This window comes from Pseudoliparis swirei, chromosome 23 (assembly GCF_029220125.1).
Source record: "Pseudoliparis swirei isolate HS2019 ecotype Mariana Trench chromosome 23, NWPU_hadal_v1, whole genome shotgun sequence".
Taxonomy (NCBI): domain Eukaryota; kingdom Metazoa; phylum Chordata; class Actinopteri; order Perciformes; family Liparidae; genus Pseudoliparis; species Pseudoliparis swirei.
In genome coordinates, this window is record NC_079410.1 from 7,929,874 (window position 1) to 7,952,549 (window position 22,676).

Sequence of the window (22,676 nt, forward strand, 5' to 3'; positions counted from 1 at the left end):
GTTCTTTTCCTTTCTACTTGTTTTCAGCACCATTTCAGGCTGAACTCCTGCAGCCTATAGAGCAAACCAATGGTCAGACTTCAGATGGGTGGTTGGCTTGCTACTATGAGAACCTTTGCATTAAGGGACTTAAAGTCAAATTATAGAGGGAAAAAAACCATAAATCACGTTCTACATCTTAACATTGTAATCAATTTTTTGATTTTAATCGTTTGACGGTGTGCATCTTCACATCGTCCATCACAAGACACCTGTCTGGCTGTCTATTCGTGGGCCTCCCCGTACACATGTGTACAAACCCGCCCCGGGTCACTACAGCGTTCGTCTTGAAAAAGTTACAAAGACACATTAATGGGGAAGAAGAAAGAATAAATCAGTAAAAAGTGTAACAAAAGAAAAACATGCAGCAGAGCTTTGGAGCCGCTGTCACTGATTGTTGCTGTGGAAACGCTGTTCAGCTGGTGTTGCCATGGACAATTATAACCATGGAGACATGGCCCTAATGTGTGACACTTGTATCAGACTCATCTCCGAGCGGAGCAGTCTGAACCAGAACTTCAAGACCGTCGTGTGATAAATGAATAAATAAATAATTATATAACTGCATCTCATGTGAAAGCCAACTTGCTCTTCCAGCTGTGCAGCTTTCCCACCTTCCTGAACACGACATGTCTGAGCACGGCTACGCCCGGCCGACCCTGACGTTCCCAGGATCTCTAGTTGCTATTTAAGCATTATAAGTAATACAAGCCGGCTAACGTGGAGCATGATTTGTCGAAATGACCTCGCTTGACCAGGACTGACAAAGAGGAGCTTCACTGAACTGTTGTGTGAATATTGTTCTCGCTTCTGGTGAAACCCAGGCTTGTTGTTGCATTCAGAGCGGGGGGTCCATTGTTTGTCCAGCTTTGCTATTGAACCGGAACAAAGCAGCACTTCACTCTGCCGACTGCGTGCTGTATGTATAGCCAGAACGTGTAATTGTGTTCATATATTTGGGTCCTCGTGGATCAGCGTTGAGTCCACATATCTCCACACACCACCTCTCCTTTGTCAAATATACACAGGCAGCACTCCAGGATGTGGCCTTGGGGTCTTTCCTAAACATCAGCTGCAAACTATGTTAATGCACATATTAAGATGATCACATTCAATCTGGAAACGGGCAAATAGCCCACAGCTGCTTATTTACCCTCCGATGTTAGTTACTGTCATGATTGCAGCACAGATGGCCAACCTCACACTGCAAACAATGAGGCATCATGAAGTCAATCCCAGGTGCCCAGGTGTGACACACACCAGTGACCCAGCTGCACAAAACCACTGTAAAGAATGGTATTCTTTACAGAACGCATTGCCACAGGCAGGGGAGAGGTGAGCTCTGGGTTATGAGCTGGTGGGTTATTAACATATCTTTACGATTCTCACGGTTTCGACGTTGTGCAAGACGGTGACGGTCTTCTGCACTCTTCCGGTCGGTCCAGTTTTTGCGAGTTTCTTATCTTCCAAGCAAGACGGAGAGCAGCTTGTCCTCGGTGAAGCGGTTTGATCTGTGCTCTCGGAGGGGGATCGTTGCAGCTCTTCTGTCCCACGTCCTGCGAGCGAGGTCGTGCACAGACGAGTGTGCAGGATGATCAGCTCCCTGTACTTCATCCTGCCGCTTCTGGGTGGATACACTCTCAGCTCCGTGTACCTGCTGAAGAACCCACACATTCTCCACAGGAAGAAACGCTCCGCTTTCTACTGCACACACGTCTCACACAGAGGAGGTAACTCACCTGTCGCACACACCCGGGGTTAAAGCGCTCGTTTCGGACGAAGAGGTGAAGGTGGAAAGGCTGTCAATCTTAATTAACTTTAAAAACAAATGTTTGTTTGATGGAGATTTTTCTTCTCTGTAATGTAATCAACAAGGAGCAAAAAAGCTCAAGCGAAGATTTAAAGATAAAACCAAAACGACACTGATTGCAAACTTTATAACTCTGGCTCGTGAAATATCTGGCATAGTTTCAGTGATATCTGAGATCTCTTCAACACTGATGAACTCACAGTATGTGAGTATGTAGGTGAGTGTGTGTCCTCCTCACCTACAGTAGAGACAGCGATGCAGTATTCTCCGAAAGGAGCAAAGTGTGTTTCTTCGACTGATCTTTGGGATTGGTGCCTCAGCCCTTTCTCCTCTGTTTGATATCAGGATGTGGAGAGAGGCTAGAGAGCACGATGGAGGCGTTCACTCAGTGAGTACCGAACCAAACACACACTTCTCATGTGGAGCAGGTCTCTATAACTCCAGGAGACCCAACAGCCCCCCACGAGCAGCACCAGACGAGGAACGCCAAGTTGCCCTTAATGCTCACAGGCTGGTTTAAATGTGGGGCAGACTTCCTTTATGTCAATTATTTACTTATCGGGGGGGAAACATCCTGTTTAATGGGTTGAAACCTTGAGCAGAAGCCGGCTCTTAGTGGGACGGACAAACGTACATTGTTATTTCTCGTTATAATGTTACTTGACGTTTTTGTCAGTATTGTCCTTGTTCACGCGAATAAAACATATTGAATCGACTGAGATACACATGGAAACTGTAATAACACCAGCTTTAATAATTCACTCTGATTCCATCTTTTCGGTCCAATAAGGCAGAGACTGAGCGAGTATCCATGTTTATAAAATGACTTGCAGGAGAATGAATAGGGAACTTACATTTAGCATCTTTCCACTTGCCTTGTTTGCTGTCTAATACAATATGACAACATCTTTTAGAAATATATCTGCATAAATATACTTTTACTGCTAAAATATAAATTAGAGTATTTAAGGTGTCAAAGATGCTGGATGTTGGGGCTGCATTCCAGGATGTACGCTATAAAATAACAGTCCTTTGTTTGCTACAGTATATTAATTGTTTATGATGACAAGCCGTGACAGTATTTTGGGAGATGCCCGTCTCAAAGTTCAGAGAGCTGGAGGGGCAGAAGTCAACAGAAGCTCACAGTACGAGGAACAAATGCATGTCTTCCTCCATCTTCTCCAGTGCGGTGGAGCAGGGCACACAGATGCTGGAGATGGACTGTCACTTAACCCGTGATGGACATGTGGTGGTGTCACATGATGAGAATCTGCTGAGGCAGACCGGCCTCGACGTCACCATCTCCTCACTCAACCTCCAGGTGAGAGGCTGGATCCTACGGTGCTGTTGTTAGGACAAAGGTCACAAGGTCGAGCTGAGGCCGAAGCTCCTGCTGAGGCCAAACGGCAAGTGGCAGGGGGACCAGGGTCTCATATATAACATGAATTATTAGCATTTACATATCAAATAAATATGTTTCAAGTTGAAACATTCACTTTAAACTCCCCTACGATGCTTTGGAGCCACGTTTCACACAACATGCTCTTTGATAATAGACATGTAGGCCCTGTCTCCACATACACAGATATTAGCATGTGGACGAGAGGTCAAAACAACACGAAAATATCTGTATATGTGTAGATATATTATCATTTATGTCCCTCTGAAACAGAGTAAATGGTCAATTCATTACTGAAATCCCTTCAGGTGAATCCATCTAAATATCACCTGCAGCAACTCCTCTACATTACACCAAGAATGCCTCCATGAGGATGAACATTTGTATCTCATGGTAATCACAATTAATGTTATAAAAGAATAACTTTATAATACAACATTCTCTTTCCATCTGCTTATCAACTCTTTTAGGATTTGCCTCTGTACAAAGAGAGACTGGAGGTGACCTTTTATGCAGGTGAGTTCCTCCTCACATTCTCTTCTTCCCAATCATTAACGAAAAGACCTTAAGGGAAGAAGTAGGACAGGAGGCGTGTGTGTACCTTTTGTGTGTGTGTGTGTGTGTGTGTGTGTGTGCATGCTCACCTTAGCTGTCACACGCCCCTCCTCCAGGTCGCTACAGCAGCGGTGCAGACAGGAAGTTTGCTCTGCTGGAGGACGTGTTCAGGAAGTTCCCTGAGACGCCCGTCAGCGTCGAGATCAAAGAGAACAACATCCAGCTGATGGAAAAGGTGCGGTAAACCGAAGGAAAGGGAAGCAGTTTCAGCACGTTCCCAACTATGTAAAAGAATCTCCACAATATGATAATGAAACCATGCTTTTGTGACGCTCGGCAACTACAAGTGGTCTCTTATAAAGTCCACACATTCTGGTTGTGAGCACATCAACATGTCTCACTCTGATCCACCATCATGTCTCACTCTCCCCTCCCCCCCAGGTGTCTGACTTGGTGAGACGCTACAACAGAGAGGACATCACCGTCTGGGCCTCGGTGAGGTCCAGGATCCTGAAGGAATGCCGCAGAACGGTACATAGTCCACCAGGGGGAGGCAAAGTTACTTGTGCGGCCTCAATTCACAGCCAACATCCCATTTCTGTTCTCTTTCGCCTTTGTTACCTTCGCATTGAAAATGCCGGAAGGTTATGTTTTGATCGCCGTGTATTTATTTATTTATTTATTTATTTGTATGCGTGTTATTCGCAAAACTCAAAAAGTATTGAACCGAATCGCATGAAATTTGGTGGGATGATTGTTTATTATCCGGGGACCAGTTGATTAGATTTTGGGATCGATCGGGTCAAAGGTCAAAGGTCAAAGGTCATGAACAGGTCAAAATCTTTCGCAGAACTCAAAAAGTATTGAACCGAATCGCATGAAATTTGGTGGAATGATTGTTTATTATCCGGGGACCAGTTGATTAGATTTTGGGATCGATCGGGTCAAAGGTCAAAGGTCATGAACAGGTCAAAATCTTTCGCAGAACTCAAAAAGTATTGAACCGAATCGCATGAAATTTGGTGGGATGATTGTTTATTATCCGGGGACCAGTTGACTAGATTTTGGGATCGATCGGGTCAAAGGTCAAGGTCAAAGGTCATGAACAGGTCAAAATGTTCTTGAATCGCATGAAATTTGGTGGGATGATTGATTATTATCCGGGGACCATTTGATTAGATTTTGGGATCAATCGGGTCAAAGGTCAAGGTCAAGGTCATGGAAAGGTCAAACTCTTTTTTTACCATAGCACGATACATTTTTGTCCAATTGGCATGCAACTAATGCCAAAATGTTCATAATTCAATGCCCAATCTTGTGATATGCGAAGGTATGCGCTCTACCGAGTGCCCATTCTAGTTGATATTGTGACTGCTTGTTTTTAAAGAGAGGACTGTGTTTGCATCAGTGTCAGCACCCCGCCTGTCTCTCTGCTTCTCGGTAGAACGGCTCCATGCCGTACAGCTTCTCGGAGAGCCGAGGCCTGCTGCTGCTGCTGCTCTTCTACAGCGGCCTGCTGCCCTTCCTGCCGCTGGGAGAGAGCTTACTGCAGTTCTACCTGCCGCGCATCATCAACAGGTGTGTCATCACACAGGAAACCCTCGCCCGCTGCCTGAGCTTGATAAGGATGTTTGATGAGAGATTAATGTGTCCTGGTACAAATGGTTTGTTTCTCTCTCTCTCTTTGTACTCAAGGACGTTCATTTCTGAGAAGCGCATCCTGAGGAACAAGCTGGTCATCTCTTTGATAGAAAGGCGAGTCACATTTCCTGAGAATTTGTTTTGATGTAGAACTCAAGAATGGTCGTCAGCAACCACGTCAGAGAAAAATAATTTGAAGCACCGCTGAGACAAGTGTGACGCTTTAATGCAGAATCCCATGTTGGAGTACACAAATCTTTATTTCACTGCCAATTTTGGAGAATGTTTTACTTTTATTGTTGTAAAAAATATATATATATATATATACATAAATATAAGTATTTTTCTCTGCTGTCATTCCAGAGTAACAATGAGGAAGAGTCTGTTCAACCACCTGGCAGCTCGGGGAATTCAGGTATGAAAGTACAAACGTTGACGCAGAGTTGACGATGTTTAGGTGCATGAGGAATGGATAGAAGACGAGAACCTAACGTACGAACACGATTGAGATAAGAATGGGCAACACCATATAGATAATTAATAATCTGACTTTAGCAGTCCGACGTTGAACCAGAAATACTCCCGACAGCTTTCTGAGTTTTCCATATAGGGCTGTTTATTGAACATCAAAGGTCAGTGTTCCAGGAGGAACAGCCAGGTGCATCATCTCTGTCCTGATGGGACTCCTCTCTGCTGGGCTGAGGTCACGAGAGGTCACTGACTAGTTTGAGCATAACAAATTAATTCATACGTCACAGTCCTGTCAGCTGCTGAGGGCCTCAACGCATTTGAATACTTCAGAGGGATTCTGAGGTGGTGACTAAGAAAAGCTCGTCCCCTTGTCAACCGCATTAAAACTGAGGGGTCAGATTTCCTCCGGCGGAGAACCACACCGGGAGAACGTGGGCTCGTGTGAATGTTATCGGAACAAAGGGAACTGGAGATAAAGCTTTTTCAGTAAAACCCTGTGAGCCAATCATCTGTGATACATCATGATAGGAAAGAAGCCTACAATATATGTTTGTACCAGTACTCCGCAAAGAAGATCTCAATGCTGCATCCGTTACTTGTCCTCACTGCAGCGTGAACCAGTGATGCTCCGAGGGCTCACTTTAAGCTGATGTCGGCTTTTTTTCGTCTGTCACAACTGAGACAACTGCTCGCCGTCAGATTCCGGACAGCAGGGTTTTTGTTTTTAGTGATTTTCAAGTCACGTACCGTAGCTCAGAACTGCAGGACGGATGACGGAGAACTGGACTCGATCTGAATTTAACTTCCACCCTTGTTGTTTTGTTCTCATCAGCTTGACTCACTATTTGATAAGGCGGTAAACACTATTTTACGCGTGTTTCTTCTTCATTGTGATGGACTCGTTTCTCTTTAACTGCAGGTGCATTTGTTTGTGTGCAATAAAGACGACGACATAAAGGCTGCGTTTGAAGTCGGGGCCACCGGGGTGATGAGCGACTACCCGACTCTTCTGTCCCGCTACCTCTGCAGAAGCCCGAGTCGGGATTGAACCCAAACACGCCTCACATCGCAACAGCAGACAATCACTGCAGCTTTCTGAGGACGATTGTGTAAAGTAAAGACTGTGAAAGAGAAGTAAATACAAGAAGTGTGAGGATTATTTCCTCCTCTGTGACGAGATCAGTCGAGGAGTTGTCGGTCTGCGGGAACCAAACGGTCATGCAGCTCTTCAGCAGATGATCTGCTGTCTGTTCCTCTCCGCCGGCCTCCAGCCTCAGTTGGCCAACACAGCCGCGAGTCCACGGCAACGCTGTCGGGAGGAATCTTTCCCTTTAATTAGTGCACATCGATAAAAAAACAGACAGACAGTTAGACAATCTTTATGTTAGTTTATGTTTCGTATGTGTGTCTGTGCATGTGTGAAAGTGCGTTGTGTATGTGTGTGTGTGTGTGTGTGTGTGTGTAAGAGCGACTCGACGAATGTGCATGTGGGGGAGGAGATTGAGGAATACATGAATAAATACTTTTCTTTTCTTTTTTATGTTGAAAAGGGGAAATATATGTATGCATATAGGTATATGTGCATATGCACACATATGGATATGCGAAGAAGTAGAAGAAGAAGAACTTTAGAATCCCCTTTTCTACTCTGTGACTGAGAGGTTTATGATTTTTTCCTCTGTGTTTATGAATGAAATGATATGGTAGCTGACTGGTTGTGTCGGGTGTAGGGTTTTAGAGAGAGAGAGAGAGATCTTGGTGGCATTCATGTTTGTTGGGAGTATGGAGTTTTGTTTTATTTAAGTAAATCGGTTTGTTACTTGAAGTGAATATTTAACCAGCTGCTCCATGTTTTGACATCCCATTTATCCTGATGAGAGAGACAGCGTGACTTTGTTTAGACTGTTTTGGATGTGATTTTCTGGCATATTTTAATTGGTTTTAATAAGTGCTCGACTTTAGAAATTAAATATTTTTCACTTGGATTCATGCTTTTATATCCATTTTGTGGAAGAGGAAAATACCACGAACAAGCTGGAAATTAAAGCAAAGAAAATCTATACTTCCTTGGTTCTACAAATAAATCCATATAGGTGAGCAGTGTCATTAATGTAGTGTTTAATACAGCCACTGTACAGGCACACATCAACACAGGGTTTATACGTGCAGTTAGCTTCACCTGTGTCCTCATTTTCCCAGGCTACGGTCAAAGTCCGGCCACACCGCTGTGAGAATAAACAACCAGTCAAGTGGGGAAACAAAGGCTGCATTTTTCTAAACCTGCTTGGCTGTGCTTTGCAGTTTGACAAGTGAGCTAATGGCTTATTCGTGGATCAGTGCAGACTGAAGTCTTTAATACAATAAATGCAAAGAGCACCGGTTTAAATAAGTGACCCAGAAGAGAAATAATGCACAACCAGGTATGCAGCGACAGTTCAAGACACATGGCTTTCCACCAGTAATATCTGTGTCGTTATTAAATGTGGTTTGGATCAGATTCAGATTCAACTTTATTGCACTGGGGCAACGAAATGTAGTTTTATATCTGACCAGAGAGTGCAAAGAAGCAGTATACCATAAATAAGAAATTCAGTGCAGATATGGTCAACAGTGGAACTGTACAAATATATATAAACAGCATTTGCAAACAGAAAACCATGAACAAACAGCAATTTATAGCAGCTTAGATCTATATATTACACATGTTGGAACTAAATACCTTTAAAATAGTGTTCTAGGCAAAATACATCAAACCTTACAGGGACGGCTTTTCAACAGAGCTCACTTTTATTTATTTGATCAACTTTTATCAATTAATTGCTTAGTCATTTGTCAGAAAAATGAATCTGCAACTATTAGATATTCAATAAATCCTAAAAAAAAAATATCTACAAATGAAATCGCAAAATTTAAATATGTTGTGTTTGTCTAAATATTGTTGGATATTTATAATTAATTGCAGTGTGTTTAGGTGTTAATAAATGTCTCAGGCGTGATGGTGCTGTGCTGAGGTAACGTGTACCTCCTCGCAGCTGGCCTGCATACAACATCGAGGCTCCACATTTACACACGACCACAGCTATATGCAAATAAATCAAGAGATCCTTAAAACAGAGCCCCTCTCCTGTCGTTAGAAGGTTAGAAACCCCTTTCCTGGGTCCCATCACACAACTGAAAACACATGTTCCGCACGTTGTGTAAGTTTGACCCGTTTGCAGCCAGCCTGAAGGACTTTTATCCTAAATCCACCAGCAGGATGCGATAACCCACTAATAGCATAACAACAATCACACCCATAGCCATAAAGGGCTCATGTGAAGTCGGATCTGATTGGTTGACCCAGATTCTCAGACGTCACCCGCCGCCTCCCATTGGTCGACGGGGATCTGTTTTGCCCTCTTCAGACTTCCTCCTCTGCGCGTTTTCATAAACAAACCACATTTTATTTCCCCTGCAGTCGTGGCCGCGCCGCGCCGTCCTCCCGCCAGCCCGCCAGCATCGTCGCACTTCGGCTCCCGTTTTCAACCCGAGACCGCGGAGGAACTCTGAAAAGCGACTCCGGATTCAAAGGGAGAGAGACGCGGGGAAAACGAGCTCCGCTGCAACAACGAGGAGGGGGTGGGGAGGCTGGCCGTGTTGTCTTTGTCCGAGTCGACAAGCGCGTGGCCCACCGTCGGACCGAGCCGACCCGCACACGACCCGCTTTCATTAGATGGTTTTCAGCTGTCGCTCATATCGGTCCGCCGTGTAGAGCGCGAGGAGCTTTCTACAGGTGAGTCGACGGGACACGCCGAGGATTTCCTGCAATGCGCATCTGAGCTGCTGTAATGCGCGAGCCAGCCAGCTAGCTCGCGCGCAAGCTAGGTGGCCGATGTGTATCTTTAGCCGCGTGTGGCAGACGGCCGCCAGTGGGGAGCAGCAGGGCGCACGGGGCTTATGTTGAGGGTTAAGCTGTCTGGTTGCATCGCATGAGGCGAGGAGCGTCTGTGCGAACTATTCTCGAGCAGGAAGCTGGCCGCCGCAGCTGTGATTTCCTCGGGTAACTGTTGTTGTTTTTAGACCTCCGTCTCTGCACACTGGCCTCAAGAAGACAGGCGACATTATTTACGAGAGTAATTTAGGTATTTTTATATGACGTTACACCTATTTATTTGGTTCCACCTTCTTGCATAACAGGTTTATTTTTACCAACTGTCTTCAGCTTGCGTGTCCTTGATTTAAGCTGTATTTCTACTTGTACATTCTTGTAGATTTAGTACAAATTATATAAATATACTGAGCGAATAAAGATTATTCAAATAGATGGAAATGTCTGCAGATATAAATATATATGAAATGTTCATATGATTAACAGAAATAATCACAATGTTATGAAACGGTCACAATTATGAGATAGAAAGTCAAAGTTATGAGGTTGTAAATCTTAATATTTTGATTTACGAACTTGGACTTGCTATGTCAAAATAATACTTTAGACTAACCTTGCTGCCTAACTTTTTATCCTTTGTTTAGTTTGGCATTTTTAGTCTTAATTTGGTCAATAAAGAGATAACGGTGCCTGAGCCCAGAGTTGTATGTCTTTTACTAATACCCATTTCACTTTACATTATCCTATAAAAAAAGGACAAAAGCCAGCAAAGTATTTGTAAAGTTGCAACCAGCAAGTTCTTGGTAAATATTTGGAATAAGAGATTGATTGTCAAACTGAAAGTAGTCAGATTCAGCATCACAAAACGTTTATTAACAGGTCGGGTTATGTTTGGGGAAAGCCTTTCAGCGTTGTTATTATTAGATGTGTTTACAGCTGATGTAAAACCTGTCCGTGTGGAACATCGTTCACTTCCCCTCCGAAACAGAGAATCTTGAATTTGCATGTACGGTTACACCAGTTGTGTCTTAGGAGACACTAACTCCCATCTGGTTTTCTGCTCCCTCAGACATGGTGAAGCTGACGAAGGCCAAGACGTTCCAGGCCTATCTGGACTCCTGCCACCGTCGCTACAGCTGTGTGCACTGTCGCGCCCATCTGGCAAACCATGATGATCTCATCTCCAAGGTCGGTATGCCGCCTCTCTTTTGTCGTGGATCATCATTTCAGGTGGCACGTAATGTCACTCCGTGACGCTCACATAGTTTATGAAGTAGGAAGACTGGAAAAACTGGATGGACTTAATACAAAGAGAAATCTCCTTCTTAAAGTTGGCAGACGATTTTTTTTTATGATTTTGTGTTGCGTTTGATCCACAGTGGACACATGATTAACTCTCCTCATTTTACTTTTCATCCACGTCTCTTAGTCTTTCCAAGGCAGTCAAGGCCGAGCCTACCTCTTCAACTCTGTGTGAGTATTTAGTTTTTAATATTACGAAACGCTGGCACAATGTTTCCAATCGTATTTTTATCTCCATAGTCGATGTGTAGAGGGGTAAACGGTGACTTCAGTTTTAAAATGTACTTTCTTTTATTATTGCTTTCTATTTAGCACCATATCAAATCTTTTTCAGATCAGTGTTTGTAAAGAAATACTTTAGTGAGTCAGAGAAACAAATCAGTTTGTGGATGTGTGATCTTGTTTTCCCAGTGTATCATTTCGATAGTCGAGTTGTCCATGAAAACAAAGTCCCAGTATCAGACATGTTTGCACAAACCACATTGCCAACAGATAATTAGATTGTTTCTCGAACCTTGACGTTCACTTTAGTCGCGCTATTTCTGGGTTTGTGGGTCAGAAGTACTCAGGCTCTCGCCCTGAAACGGGAGACTCATAAATAACTCGCTTAATCTAATTCTAAAGTTTTAAATCAAACCGATGCTGATGCCCTGTTTTAGTGGAGCTCTGTTCAGCCTCGTGACCGTTACATGAACCGCAGTCTCTCTTTTTCTTTCTTCTTTAAAAAAGCAATTTAGGACAGTAGGTCAGGCTAGTAAAATGTCAACGAGAGTAGTTCAATTACTGCGAGTCGGAGAGGAGATGCGGTTTGACAACACTGCGTTTGTTTCTCAGAGTGAACGTCGGCTGTGGTCCAGCGGAGGAGAGGCTGCTGCTCACAGGGCTCCACGCGGTCGCCGACATCTACTGTGAAAACTGTCACACCACGCTGGGCTGGAAATATGTGAGTGTGTCCATGTGAACAAAGTGCAGGCGTGTTTACATGTTTGTGCTGATGTCGGTTTTTGATTTACAGTTTAGCATCAGATTTCACCTGTTTATGGCTCCCCAGTAACATTAGCAGGAGGAGCACAAGAGATCCGATCTGAGCCCTGCTTTACTTTTATTCCCTCGGGGTGGGGGGGGGGGGGATTTGTATCATGTGTTCGTGGTAACTTTTATGAAGGAGGCAAACAAGGTTTGCAGTGGTTTTACTTAATGTGTTACTGAAAAGCAGAAGCTTATCTACACCCGCACACATACACACACACACGCACACGCACACACAATGCCTCGTGGGGGAAAACAAAGGCAGATCAAGCTGACCAATCACCTTTCTCGTGGTCCCCTCGTGGTGTCTTTGTAGCCGCTGTAACCCGGCTGTGTAAACATGTAGAGCCAGAAGCTACCATGTCTCCTTTTAACCCACAACAAATGATGTTGCTGAAGATGACATAGTTTCTTTTTATTATTTCCATGGAGAAATAGGTTATTAATAATCGGTAGTTTCGAAAGTGAAGCTCGCATTACCACAACTTGTGACTATTTTTTTAAATATTATTAATATTTTACAATGTTTTGTAATAAAAATATCTTCATTTATTTAACCGTAGCGTGTAACAAGTCATAATTTAGCCTAAAATATATCAACATTAATTAGTTCAAATGTTTCTTTGGAGGGAAAAACAAAAGTACGATAGTTGTGGTAAATGACACATTTTGAGTGTCTGCATGTCCGTTAATGAGCCTAGTCCTGGATGGTACATGCGTCTGGTGAAAGTCTGCTTGGAGCTACTTCAATCTCCTCTTTGATAACATGTATGCACTTCCCTCCTGCAGGAACAAGCCTTTGAGCTGAGTCAGAAGTACAAGGAGGGCAAGTTCATCATCGAGCTGTCCCACATGATAAAGGACAACGGCTGGGACTGAGAGGGACGTTTTCATCTTTCTTCATGACTTTCTTTCAAAGGTTGCATCCCCCTCATGTTAAAAGGGTTCCAGTGTAGCTTCCTCATCCCGCGTACGAGCCATCGCCGTGTCACACTTTCACTTAGTACGGCTTCGCAAAGAATAGCATGTGACGCCTTATCTTTTTCTGCTCTTCGTGTTTTTTCCAGCGACCGCGACAACACATGTGCTGATCTTGCTATCCAGGTTGCTAGTTGTGCTGGGACGTGGACTGAATGAGTGCAGGGTTTGTGTGTGTGTGTGAGCGGCTGGGAGACGTAGTCACACGGGCAGGAGTGCGTGTTGGATTTTAAAGCGTGTGTTTGGGTGAGGAGCGCTAAACGGTCTCGCCGTGTGGGGACGAGGCTACCGCAAGGCAAATAATCTGACCACCTTGCATATCAGACGCCGGTATTTGGGATTTTCCTTTTGAGTTCAAGGTGAACATTTATAAATGTCTGGCCCAAACGGAGTAGAGTATATCCGGTTTAACCCGGAGATCACTTTTGAGTGATGGCGGGGATGCTTAAAGCAGTGGGGGGTTTATTTTTTTATTTTTATCAGTGACTATGTTTTTTATGGAAAGATCTGGAACACTTGTTCATATTTTGCTCAAAGCAATCAGGATGTTAAAGCCCACAAAGGTCTCCTGCAGGACTTCTTAAATCTGGTATGAGTGTCTTCTGCTTGTAGGTATACATTTTAGTGTGAGTGCGTTGAGATGTCTTTTAGCTGGATGGTGTCGAGAAGCATTCGCCTGGGGCTCGCCTCGAGTTTCCACTGCTCAGTTTGGATACCTTCACTTTTATTTGATGCTGATGAGATCTATCCTACATGTGTGTAGCCTAACGCGGCGCCGCCCCTACAGATCCATTTACTCGTGTTAGCGCAAAGTGTGATTAGGATTATGTAGCATATTTATGGTGTATTTTTTATGTCTGCTTCTTTCATTAAAAGTGTATTATTTTAACCTAATCTTTCATTAAAATACAGTGTCTTTAACCTGCGTTCTGTTTTCTTTTGCTTGCGATACTTTATTACACGTTACGTAATCGTGCCTGATTCCCACACGTGCATACTTTTAATTATTAGGATAATGTTAATATTTAACACCAAGACAACATGCATGTCTAAGCTCCAACATGTGAGATTTCGTCATCTTCTTTCATTTTTTTAGCTTTAGCGGATGCATGTGCCTTTATGGTGTTGAAACAAACTGTCCTGAAGGTCACAATTTCCGTTTGTAATTTATTATGAAAACATGTTAAGCATGTATAGAGCTCACATTTACAGGGAGGAGGAAATCCAGCAGGATGCTAGGCAGTAACTCAGCCGGCAGATGGCGATGTGAATACTGTTAGATTAATGCTATGTTGGTACCTGGTAGTAAATATACATTCATGTGTATATACTACTGCTGTGTTAGTTACCCTGAGGGTTCCATTCGGCTGCGTTACAACACTGAAGGTCGATTTCCAAAAGGCGTGTCTCTTTAAAAGTGCCCGTAAATCAGATAGCACATTTAAAGAGAAGTAATGTTTCACAACATCGAGCGTTGAGTGTGCTTACAACACATATTGCAACACACGTCCGTTTGTTTGCTGCAACGTTAAAATGATTCAGGTTTTTAAAACTAGCAGCAAAGCAAACAAGTAATTCTATATACTCTGCCAACAAAAGTAAATTCATAATCTCTTACGCTCAGGAACCGATTGTTGAACTTGGAGCAGGACCAGGTCACATGATTGATCTCTGACCACAGCGAAGAATGTCTTTATGGCATGCAGTGGAGAGGCTGCTGACAGTCATGTGTGTGAGATTTAAGTACATCAAGACACAATTGTACTAAAGGCAGAGATAAACTTTATACAAGTAGCACTGAGGGATGTTTCTTTTTTAGTTTTCTTCTCTAATCCTCAATAGTATGTTACAGTGCAGCAGACACTGCATGCTACATGTCAACCAAGTAGCGACCATGTTTTCAACCCCAGTATACGGAATGTAAGTTGATGAGACCTCATCTTAAATAATTCATGAAATCCCTGTGAAGGAGTTGGAGCTGAAGTGTCATTAAAACTCACCTTACTACATACTATAAACATATGCTGCAATATATTGGATTTTTGCCAAATGGGCCAAAAGAAAAACATTCTTATTCATCATCAATGTAAATTTGAATTTCCAAAGGGCATGTATTAATTCATCATAAATCTTGTATGAGGGTTATGAGCCACAATGTATGAATTGTTTTGAAACTAGTCCTACATTCATTTATTATGTTTGGTTGAGCAGGTGAGGATTTAGTGCCTTGCTCCAGGACACGTGGCGGTGCTGAAGATCAGACATCAGGTGCAGGACAGCGCTCTAATTAAATTATTTATTCATGCAGAGAATACTCTTTTGCAGGCCGTTCCTCAGTATGCAGTTGTGGTGTGTATTAAAGTTAAAATTACACATTTCCGTTGTAATATTCTGGAGGATAAGTGATGTCACATTATGTAATGTTTGATCTCTTGATTATTCCTCTGGTGTTTTAAAATATATGTATTGTTTCTGTTTTTTAGCCTGGTTATTCTTTTGGGTACAGTAAGTGCTCAATAAATACATTTAATTATGTCATTCTTATTCTGGAAAGCCAACTGTACATGCTTACTTTCAAGGAGATGGATTATTTACAGCTATTACAAATATCCTGAGATGTTTGACCAAAACTGGTCTTCAGATATAAAACTATAACACACTTGTATAGCATTCAAGACTCCCTGAGGGAGAGCAAAGCACATTTTAGGAAACTAAACCGTGTAAAGAAGGTAAAATAGGTCGTTAATGAAAATGTAATCTTTACAGAAAATCTGCCCAAAAGAAAAATGTTCATATGTGAATTATGCATTGACATGTTCTTATTGCTGACATAAGATTTTACAGTGTCACCTTGACAAAGGCAGGTCCAGGATGTGTCTCCAGGTCACTCAATAAAGACAGTCTTATTTAGCCTCCTAAAGAAAGTCTAATGTTGATTTTAAATGACCTCTCCTTGCCAGGTTATGGACATGGTACAAAATAGGCCTATACAACATACTGCTGGCTATAGCCTCCTGGATATGATGGACACTGTATTACTGTCTCTATATTAGTATTGTTTATTTGTTGTTGTATTTATAAATTATAGAGCAAACACAGTGTTTATGGTTGATTTTACAATCTACTTGAAACCTACAATTAATACGCCAGCATGTAATAAACTAGCGTTTCAACTGCAGTCAGTATACTTGCAGCAGAACATACCATATTATAGCATGCACACTGTCCACAATACTCACATAATATATTGTAGTGTTACAAACTGATGTGTACAAACATTCAGAAAATGTACAATCAGTTGAGAATAACTTGTATGATAAACTTTACGGTGCGTTAAAAAACAATAGTTAGTAATCTCGACCCTGTTTGTTGTCTAGCACCCCCGCGTCCAAGCAAATGGATCGTTCCGAGTCGGTTGGTCATGTGACTTTTTCCGGATCGCCATTTTCCTCTTCTACACCGGTGCTCCTGCTGTAAATTACGTTGTCGCCCCCCCCCTCTCAGCGTTTTAACCTATCCAGAGCTGACAGTCGGACAAAAAGGAGGAAACCTACAAAATAAAAGAAGGAAGAAGATAGCTGCCTTGTAGCTGTGTCGCCCCGAGAAAAGTGCGAGAATGTCTTCTGAGGAGAGCCCCGAGTACGCGCCTTTCTTCGCTGTGATGGGAGCCTCTGCGGCCATGGTCTTCAGCGGTAACTACACCAGCTCCTTCATCCGACATCTCGATACAACGACGAACTAGCTCAGCCAGATGTTGAATTATCGGTCTGTCTCCGGGTACACGGTGTTGGGGTGTTCGCTGAGTCGGTCACGGTTCACGCGCGCGCGCACACACTCGCACCTGCCAGGGACGCGAGGCCGAGGCGGGGGAAGGTTTCCACGTCACGCCGTCGCTCGCTGCCTCCTCGACCAGCTTGGTTCTATCATGTCGGGAATGTGATGCTGCCTTTCTTGGTGACGCAGACCCTCTGAGGTGGCAGCTGCACCGAGCAGAGCTTCTTTAATCTGTCATAATGAACATGGTTTACAGCACGGGGAGGTCTAGATCCTCGTGAATTATATGATGAATACGATTCTCGTTGGGGATTAGTCCCAGGCATGTTACCCGCTGGTTTAATTTTGAGTCTGGAGGGCCAGCATCTAGGCCTAAACGTCAATGGGGGGAAGCCATCCATCCATCCATCCATTCATCCATCATTCACTCGAGGTGGAGTACACCCAGGTTGTCAACGAGGACATAAAACATTATACAGAAGTATTTTGGGGGGGATTTACAGTCAATCACGGGATGTCAATTTCTGCTGACTCCTGTCTCCATGATGTGGAAATCATTGATGATTTTATTATGACATCAGGTGACACTTTGTGGAGTTTGACCATGGAAAATAAAGAGTTTTCTCAGTTTGTATAAGATTGTAAATCTAGAGATGTACATCTACAACTTTTAGCAGTCAATGCATTTAAAATGCATAAATCCTGTATATGTACCAACCCGATACTAGAGCTCTCTCCCATAAATTAAAAAGAATCTGTCAAGCACATTGCATGAAACTTCAGTTTTTAAATGTTGAGGCCAGCTACATTTAGGAATGAATTTGGAGAGAGGGCGAGTGCAATCACTGGCACCGACAACTCACTGGCACCTCACTGGCAACTCACTGGCACCTCACTGGCACCTCACTGGCAAGTCTGTGGCAAGTGCCACAGACTTGCATAGATAATGTATTTTTTTAGACTTACTTAAAATATGCAATACGATATTGCTGTACAATACTGCTGTACTATATTGAATATTGTTTTGCTACTACTACGTTTCACTTCGTAATATATAACACTTATATACCATGATATGTATAATGTACCCGCCTTTCTTTAATAATAATAAATATATAATTATTTTTTTTACCATGTCATACTGTTATACCTCCATGAAATTCTCCTTTGAGGAGATGCCACTGTTAGTCTAAAGTTTAAGCACTGGCACTCAGTGGCACTTGCCGGCACTTGCCATCAGTTGCCAGCAGTTGCCAGCAGATGCCACTACTAGTCAAAAAGTGCCACTACTAGTTAAAAAGTGCCAGCAGACGGAGGGTCGGCCGCAGTGACGAGTCTGCGACGATTTAGTGACAAGCTTCACTGAAGTGCCCGGACAGCGGAAGAAATCACTTTCATGATCACAAAATGGAGGAGCTGCGGTTTAGCTAGATAGATAGATAGATAGATAGCTAAAATAGCTAGATACACAGATGGATATATATATATAGTGTCTTTTTGTAGACACTTACTTACAATATGCGATAGTGCTGTACATTACTGCTGTACTATATTTAATATTGTTTTGCTTCTACTACGTTTCACTTCGTAATATATTGTAGCGACCCTGTGAAGTGGCTGTCAATCAAAGTGTGGCACCGTGCATGCTGGTCGAGGGGGCGTGCCTGTGATTGGCGGAGTAGAGGGGAGGCGGGGTTAACCTGTCGGAAAACGGGAGTTAAGGGTGGTTGACGGGAACCGTTGTTGTTGACTTTCGACCTGCTAAGCTGAGAGGAGCACGCTGTATGTGTTGGTGGATGCCCAATAAAGGGAGGATTAATAACGTCGTCCCGTCTCCGTGTCATCAGTGCCATAACGTCCGAGACGTTACAATATCATGGTATATAAGTGTAATAGATTACGAAGTGAAACGTAGTAGTAGCAAAACAATATTAAATATAGTACAGCAGTAATGTACAGCACTATCTTATTGCATATTGTCAGTAGTGTCTACAAAAGACACTAATTAATATATATATATATATATATTAATTAGTGTCTTTTTAATATATATATACACACATCCATCTGTGTATCTAGCTATTTTAGCTATCTATCTAGCTAAACCGCAGCTCCTCCATTTTGTGATCATGAAAGTGATTTCTTCCGCTGTCCGGCACTTCAGTGAAGCTTGTCACTAAATCGTCGCAGACTCGTCACCGCGGCCGACCCACCGCCTGCTGGCACTTTTGACTAGTAGTGGCACTTTAACTAGTAGTGGCACTTTTAACTAGTAGTGGCACTTTTTGACTAGTAGTGGCATCTGCTGGCAACTGCTGGCAACTGCTGGCAACTGATGGCAAGTGCCGGCAAGTGTCACTGAGTGCCAGTGCTTAAACTTTAGACTAACAGTGGCATCTCCTCAAAGGAGAATTTCATGGAGGTATAACAGTATGACATGGTAAAAAAAAATTATATATTTTTATTATTAAAGAAAGGCGGGTACATTATACATATCATGGTATATAAGTGTTATATATTACGAAGTGAAACGTAGTAGTAGCAAAACAATATTCAATATAGTACAGCAGTATTGTACAGCAATATCGTATTGCATATTTTAAGTAAGTCTAAAAAAATACATTATCTATGCAAGTCTGTGGCACTTGCCACAGACTTGCCACTGAGGTGCCAGTGAGGTGCCAGTGAGTTGCCAGTGAGGTGCCACTGAGGTGCCAGTGAGTTGCCAGTGAGGTGCCACTGAGGTGCCACTGAGTGCCAGCGTCGCTAGGGGGATCTCGCCCCTACTGTGAATTTGACCAAGAAACTATGTTTAATGTGGATTGCCTTTTAATGTGGCCGACACCCAGTTGCTTCAATGTATCTAGTTAAATCCCCAATTATTTTTTAAAGTATCGTACTGTCATCTGAGGGGAACATGTAAAACCCAGTTATACTTGTACATCACAGCTCTGCTTTAAGTCATATGCTTCACACATCAAGGCACAAAGAAACACCTCGGCAGCAGTGTTATTCGGGCTTCAGCGCTTTGAAGCAGAAATATATTATACACTTCAGTAAAATCTGTGTGCTGCTAATGTTTCGCAACATTTTGATTGTTCACAGTCCAGGATTTCTTTAGGTGACACTCAAGGCCGCTCAATCAAGCACAGTTTAGGAGACATCTGTGTAATGCTGAAGACCTCCTGGACATGTGATGTCCATCCTTATCAATTATCTATGGGCAGCACAGTGAGGAAGCCGGCAGTACACAAGTGGCCCATGATGCTTTTAAAATGGGACGGATCAGTTATGTTGTAGTTTTATGCAATTTAGAAGAGCAGAACATAGTGAATAAGAAAACCATTATCAAATCTTCTCTGAATAATATACGGAAAAGAGTAGTTTGCTACGGCGATGTTATAAAATTATCTGTTGCCTATTCACACAATAGTGAGTCGATAAGCACATCGCCCTCGAAAGTGTCAACGCACCCACATAAGCAAGTGCTTAAGCAAATCCATATCTTGTCTGTGTTGATTTGTTTTGTTTGTTTGTTCAAGAGTCGTCTGTAAGTGAAGAATCAACAGTTGAGTTAACGGGAAGTCTCTCCTCTCCCGCAGCATTAGGAGCAGCGTACGGCACGGCGAAGAGCGGCACAGGCATCGCCGCCATGTCCGTGATGCGGCCAGAGCTCATCATGAAGTCCATCATCCCCGTGGTCATGGCTGGGATCATAGCCATCTACGGGCTGGTGGTGGCCGTGCTGATAGCAAACAACATCTCCGAGAAAATCACCCTTTACAAGTAAGATGAACCTCCGATGCAGGAGCCGATTAGAACTGTTTGTCGTTGCATTAATCGTGTTCTGCTGCTCGCGCTACGTAGTTTGTACGCTGTTGAGTTGAAGCGCATGCACTTAAACGGCAAGCTCCTTAACTTACAAACACAATAGAAGAAATAATCAAGTAACCGAAATAGATTCACGGGTCAACTCGTCCTGAAGCTATTTTTAACCACCCGACAAAGACGTTTATCTGTTTTGCTAAATGTTTGATTTCTTTCTTCGCGGGACATTTTTTATTTCATTTTCAAAGTGCTTTACAATCTTCACACTTACGACACCCTCTGCCCCGAGACCTTTACCAGGCGGGCAGGTAGTGAAGAGCTAACCGGACAGAACTTGTTTTACTGAAACTGTTTTATGTTTAGTGACGCAAAACACTCTAAGCATGAAGCCCAATGTTTCTCTACATTTCTCTGGTTTCATCATTTAAGTTTATGAACTAAATCACGATTGGTGACAGGATAACGCTGCATTTTTATATTTTATGATAATCTGGTCATGGGTCACTTCTTTGGTTGCGTTGAGGAGTTAAGAAGAAAAGTTTTGGACGATCCTGAATGTCGAGCCGATTCCTAATCCAAACTATTTATTTTATAGTATTATTTAATGTTTCAGATGGACTTACCGTGTGTCATTTTGTTTCTTTTCAACAGGAGTTTCCTGCACCTCGGTGCGGGCCTGAGCGTGGGCCTGAGCGGTCTGGCGGCCGGGTTCGCCATCGGCATCGTGGGCGACGCCGGAGTGCGAGGCACCGCCCAGCAGCCCCGGCTTTTCGTGGGCATGATCCTGATCTTGATCTTCGCCGAGGTGCTGGGGCTTTACGGGCTCATCGTGGCGCTCATCCTGTCTACAAAATAAATGTCCGCATCAAACACAATCTCATTCATTCCACACCGAAGCAGCAAGAACAGCTAGGAGAGCTACTTCCATAACACCCCGTGGGTCTGACAGGATGGGATGGCAACAGAAACACGTCAGCGGCCCACTTGACCGCTGTGTCCTCAGTAAATGTGATCTATCCATATTGTTTAAAGCCATCCAGTTGTGTCAGGTCTTGTGAGTACTGAACGGGCATGAAGATGTATTGGTTGTTGTGGGATGATGTGTGGACAGTCTGCTTGATATGTTGTCTGATCTTAACCTGTACAGTGAACCAGAGTCCCTCCTCCTCCTGTAAATGTAGTAATCAGTCTGTGCTGTGAGTGTGTATTAATGTGTAACCCTCTGCTCATTCCCCTCTTTTGAGTTCTGTTTTCTGTTGGAGATTTTGATCGTCATTCTCCGTTTGGAGACGGCTGAAGAATCACGCTCGCCAGTAATTTATTTTCCCATGTTCTTTTCGGGGACCATTTTTGGAATCGGAATTCACTATTTATGAAGATTTTGACTTAATGAAACTGTCTAAATGGAATACTGTTTATTGAAAACCCTATATACATAAAATATATAAATTATCTGTGTATAGTTAGATTCATTGCACTGCTGGTAATTGTTCTAAGTGCTTGGAATTCCTCTGGATGTAGTTTGATTATTAATGGAGGATGTCCACATGTTGACATGGAGTTGACGGTGTGTGTGTGTGTGTGTCTGAATGACCTGAGTGAAAAATGTGTGTGCAAGTCTTTATGTTTAATATGACCTTCTCCAACACTAGTATCGTTTACCTGTAGTGCTCCGGTCTTTATTTTTTTGTTTGTTGGTTCTGTTAAAGGTGAGAGCTCACTGTTCAGCCATGCCTGTCAGATTTCCAAATAAAACTCAACCTCCTCCAGAACATCATTGTCGAGTCTTTTCTTCTGGTGCTCATTGACTAAACTTGCAGCCGCAATGTCTTTTAGGCTTTTCAGAGTCTCAAGCATCTGTCAGCATTTCATCAAAGTGGAAATTGGGTCAATCTTCAATAAATTGATAGATGGCTAAATGAAAAGTGAGAGATAATGACACATGATTCAATTCATCCTGAAGACTTCAATGTTGTTATGAT

At 43.0% G+C, this 22,676-nt stretch overlaps 3 protein-coding genes across 4 annotated transcripts; all 3 read left to right on the top strand.

The window, feature by feature from the left end:
* The first annotated feature begins 5 nt into the window (after positions 1-5).
* On the top strand, positions 6-7,900 carry gdpd3a (glycerophosphodiester phosphodiesterase domain containing 3a). 2 transcript variants are annotated; one of them, XM_056408163.1, is made up of 10 exons: positions 6-1,769; positions 2,195-2,237; positions 3,035-3,170; positions 3,719-3,764; positions 3,920-4,038; positions 4,245-4,334; positions 5,248-5,381; positions 5,499-5,558; positions 5,808-5,859; positions 6,835-7,900. In XM_056408163.1, the coding sequence occupies exons 1-10, from the start codon at positions 1,631-1,633 to the stop codon at positions 6,961-6,963; spliced, it is 948 nt and encodes a 315-aa protein (XP_056264138.1). In that variant the 5' UTR covers positions 6-1,630; the 3' UTR covers positions 6,964-7,900. The 2 variants fall into 2 exon arrangements, with proteins under 2 accessions (XP_056264138.1, XP_056264140.1); XM_056408165.1 differs by having other exon boundaries at positions 1,756-1,769; positions 2,008-3,170.
* A 1,430-nt stretch (positions 7,901-9,330) lies between these two features.
* On the top strand, positions 9,331-14,013 carry ypel3 (yippee-like 3). Its single transcript, XM_056408166.1, has 5 exons — positions 9,331-9,687; positions 10,853-10,971; positions 11,213-11,256; positions 11,920-12,028; positions 12,904-14,013. The coding sequence occupies exons 2-5, from the start codon at positions 10,855-10,857 to the stop codon at positions 12,991-12,993; spliced, it is 360 nt and encodes a 119-aa protein (XP_056264141.1). The 5' UTR covers positions 9,331-9,687; positions 10,853-10,854; the 3' UTR covers positions 12,994-14,013.
* A 2,537-nt stretch (positions 14,014-16,550) lies between these two features.
* Positions 16,551-22,466, top strand: atp6v0ca (ATPase H+ transporting V0 subunit ca). Its single transcript, XM_056406812.1, has 3 exons — positions 16,551-16,784; positions 20,469-20,652; positions 21,346-22,466. Exons 1-3 carry the CDS (start codon positions 16,709-16,711, stop codon positions 21,548-21,550), a joined length of 465 nt encoding a protein of 154 aa, XP_056262787.1. The 5' UTR covers positions 16,551-16,708; the 3' UTR covers positions 21,551-22,466.
* Positions 22,467-22,676: the final 210 nt, after the last annotated feature.

Coding starts and splice junctions, on each gene's coding strand:
- gdpd3a (XM_056408163.1), top strand. CDS start 1,631: ATGATCAGCTCCCTGTACTTCATCCTGCCGCTTCTGGGTGGATACACT. Junction 3,171..3,718: donor TCTCCTCACTCAACCTCCAG/GTGAGAGGCTGG, acceptor CAACTCTTTTAG/GATTTGCCTCTGTACAAAGA. Junction 5,382..5,498: donor CTGCCGCGCATCATCAACAG/GTGTGTCATCAC, acceptor TTTGTACTCAAG/GACGTTCATTTCTGAGAAGC.
- ypel3 (XM_056408166.1), top strand. CDS start 10,855: ATGGTGAAGCTGACGAAGGCCAAGACGTTCCAGGCCTATCTGGACTCC. Junction 10,972..11,212: donor ATGATGATCTCATCTCCAAG/GTCGGTATGCCG, acceptor CACGTCTCTTAG/TCTTTCCAAGGCAGTCAAGG. Junction 11,257..11,919: donor GCCTACCTCTTCAACTCTGT/GTGAGTATTTAG, acceptor TTTGTTTCTCAG/AGTGAACGTCGGCTGTGGTC.
- atp6v0ca (XM_056406812.1), top strand. CDS start 16,709: ATGTCTTCTGAGGAGAGCCCCGAGTACGCGCCTTTCTTCGCTGTGATG. Junction 16,785..20,468: donor TGCGGCCATGGTCTTCAGCG/GTAACTACACCA, acceptor CCTCTCCCGCAG/CATTAGGAGCAGCGTACGGC. Junction 20,653..21,345: donor GAGAAAATCACCCTTTACAA/GTAAGATGAACC, acceptor TCTTTTCAACAG/GAGTTTCCTGCACCTCGGTG.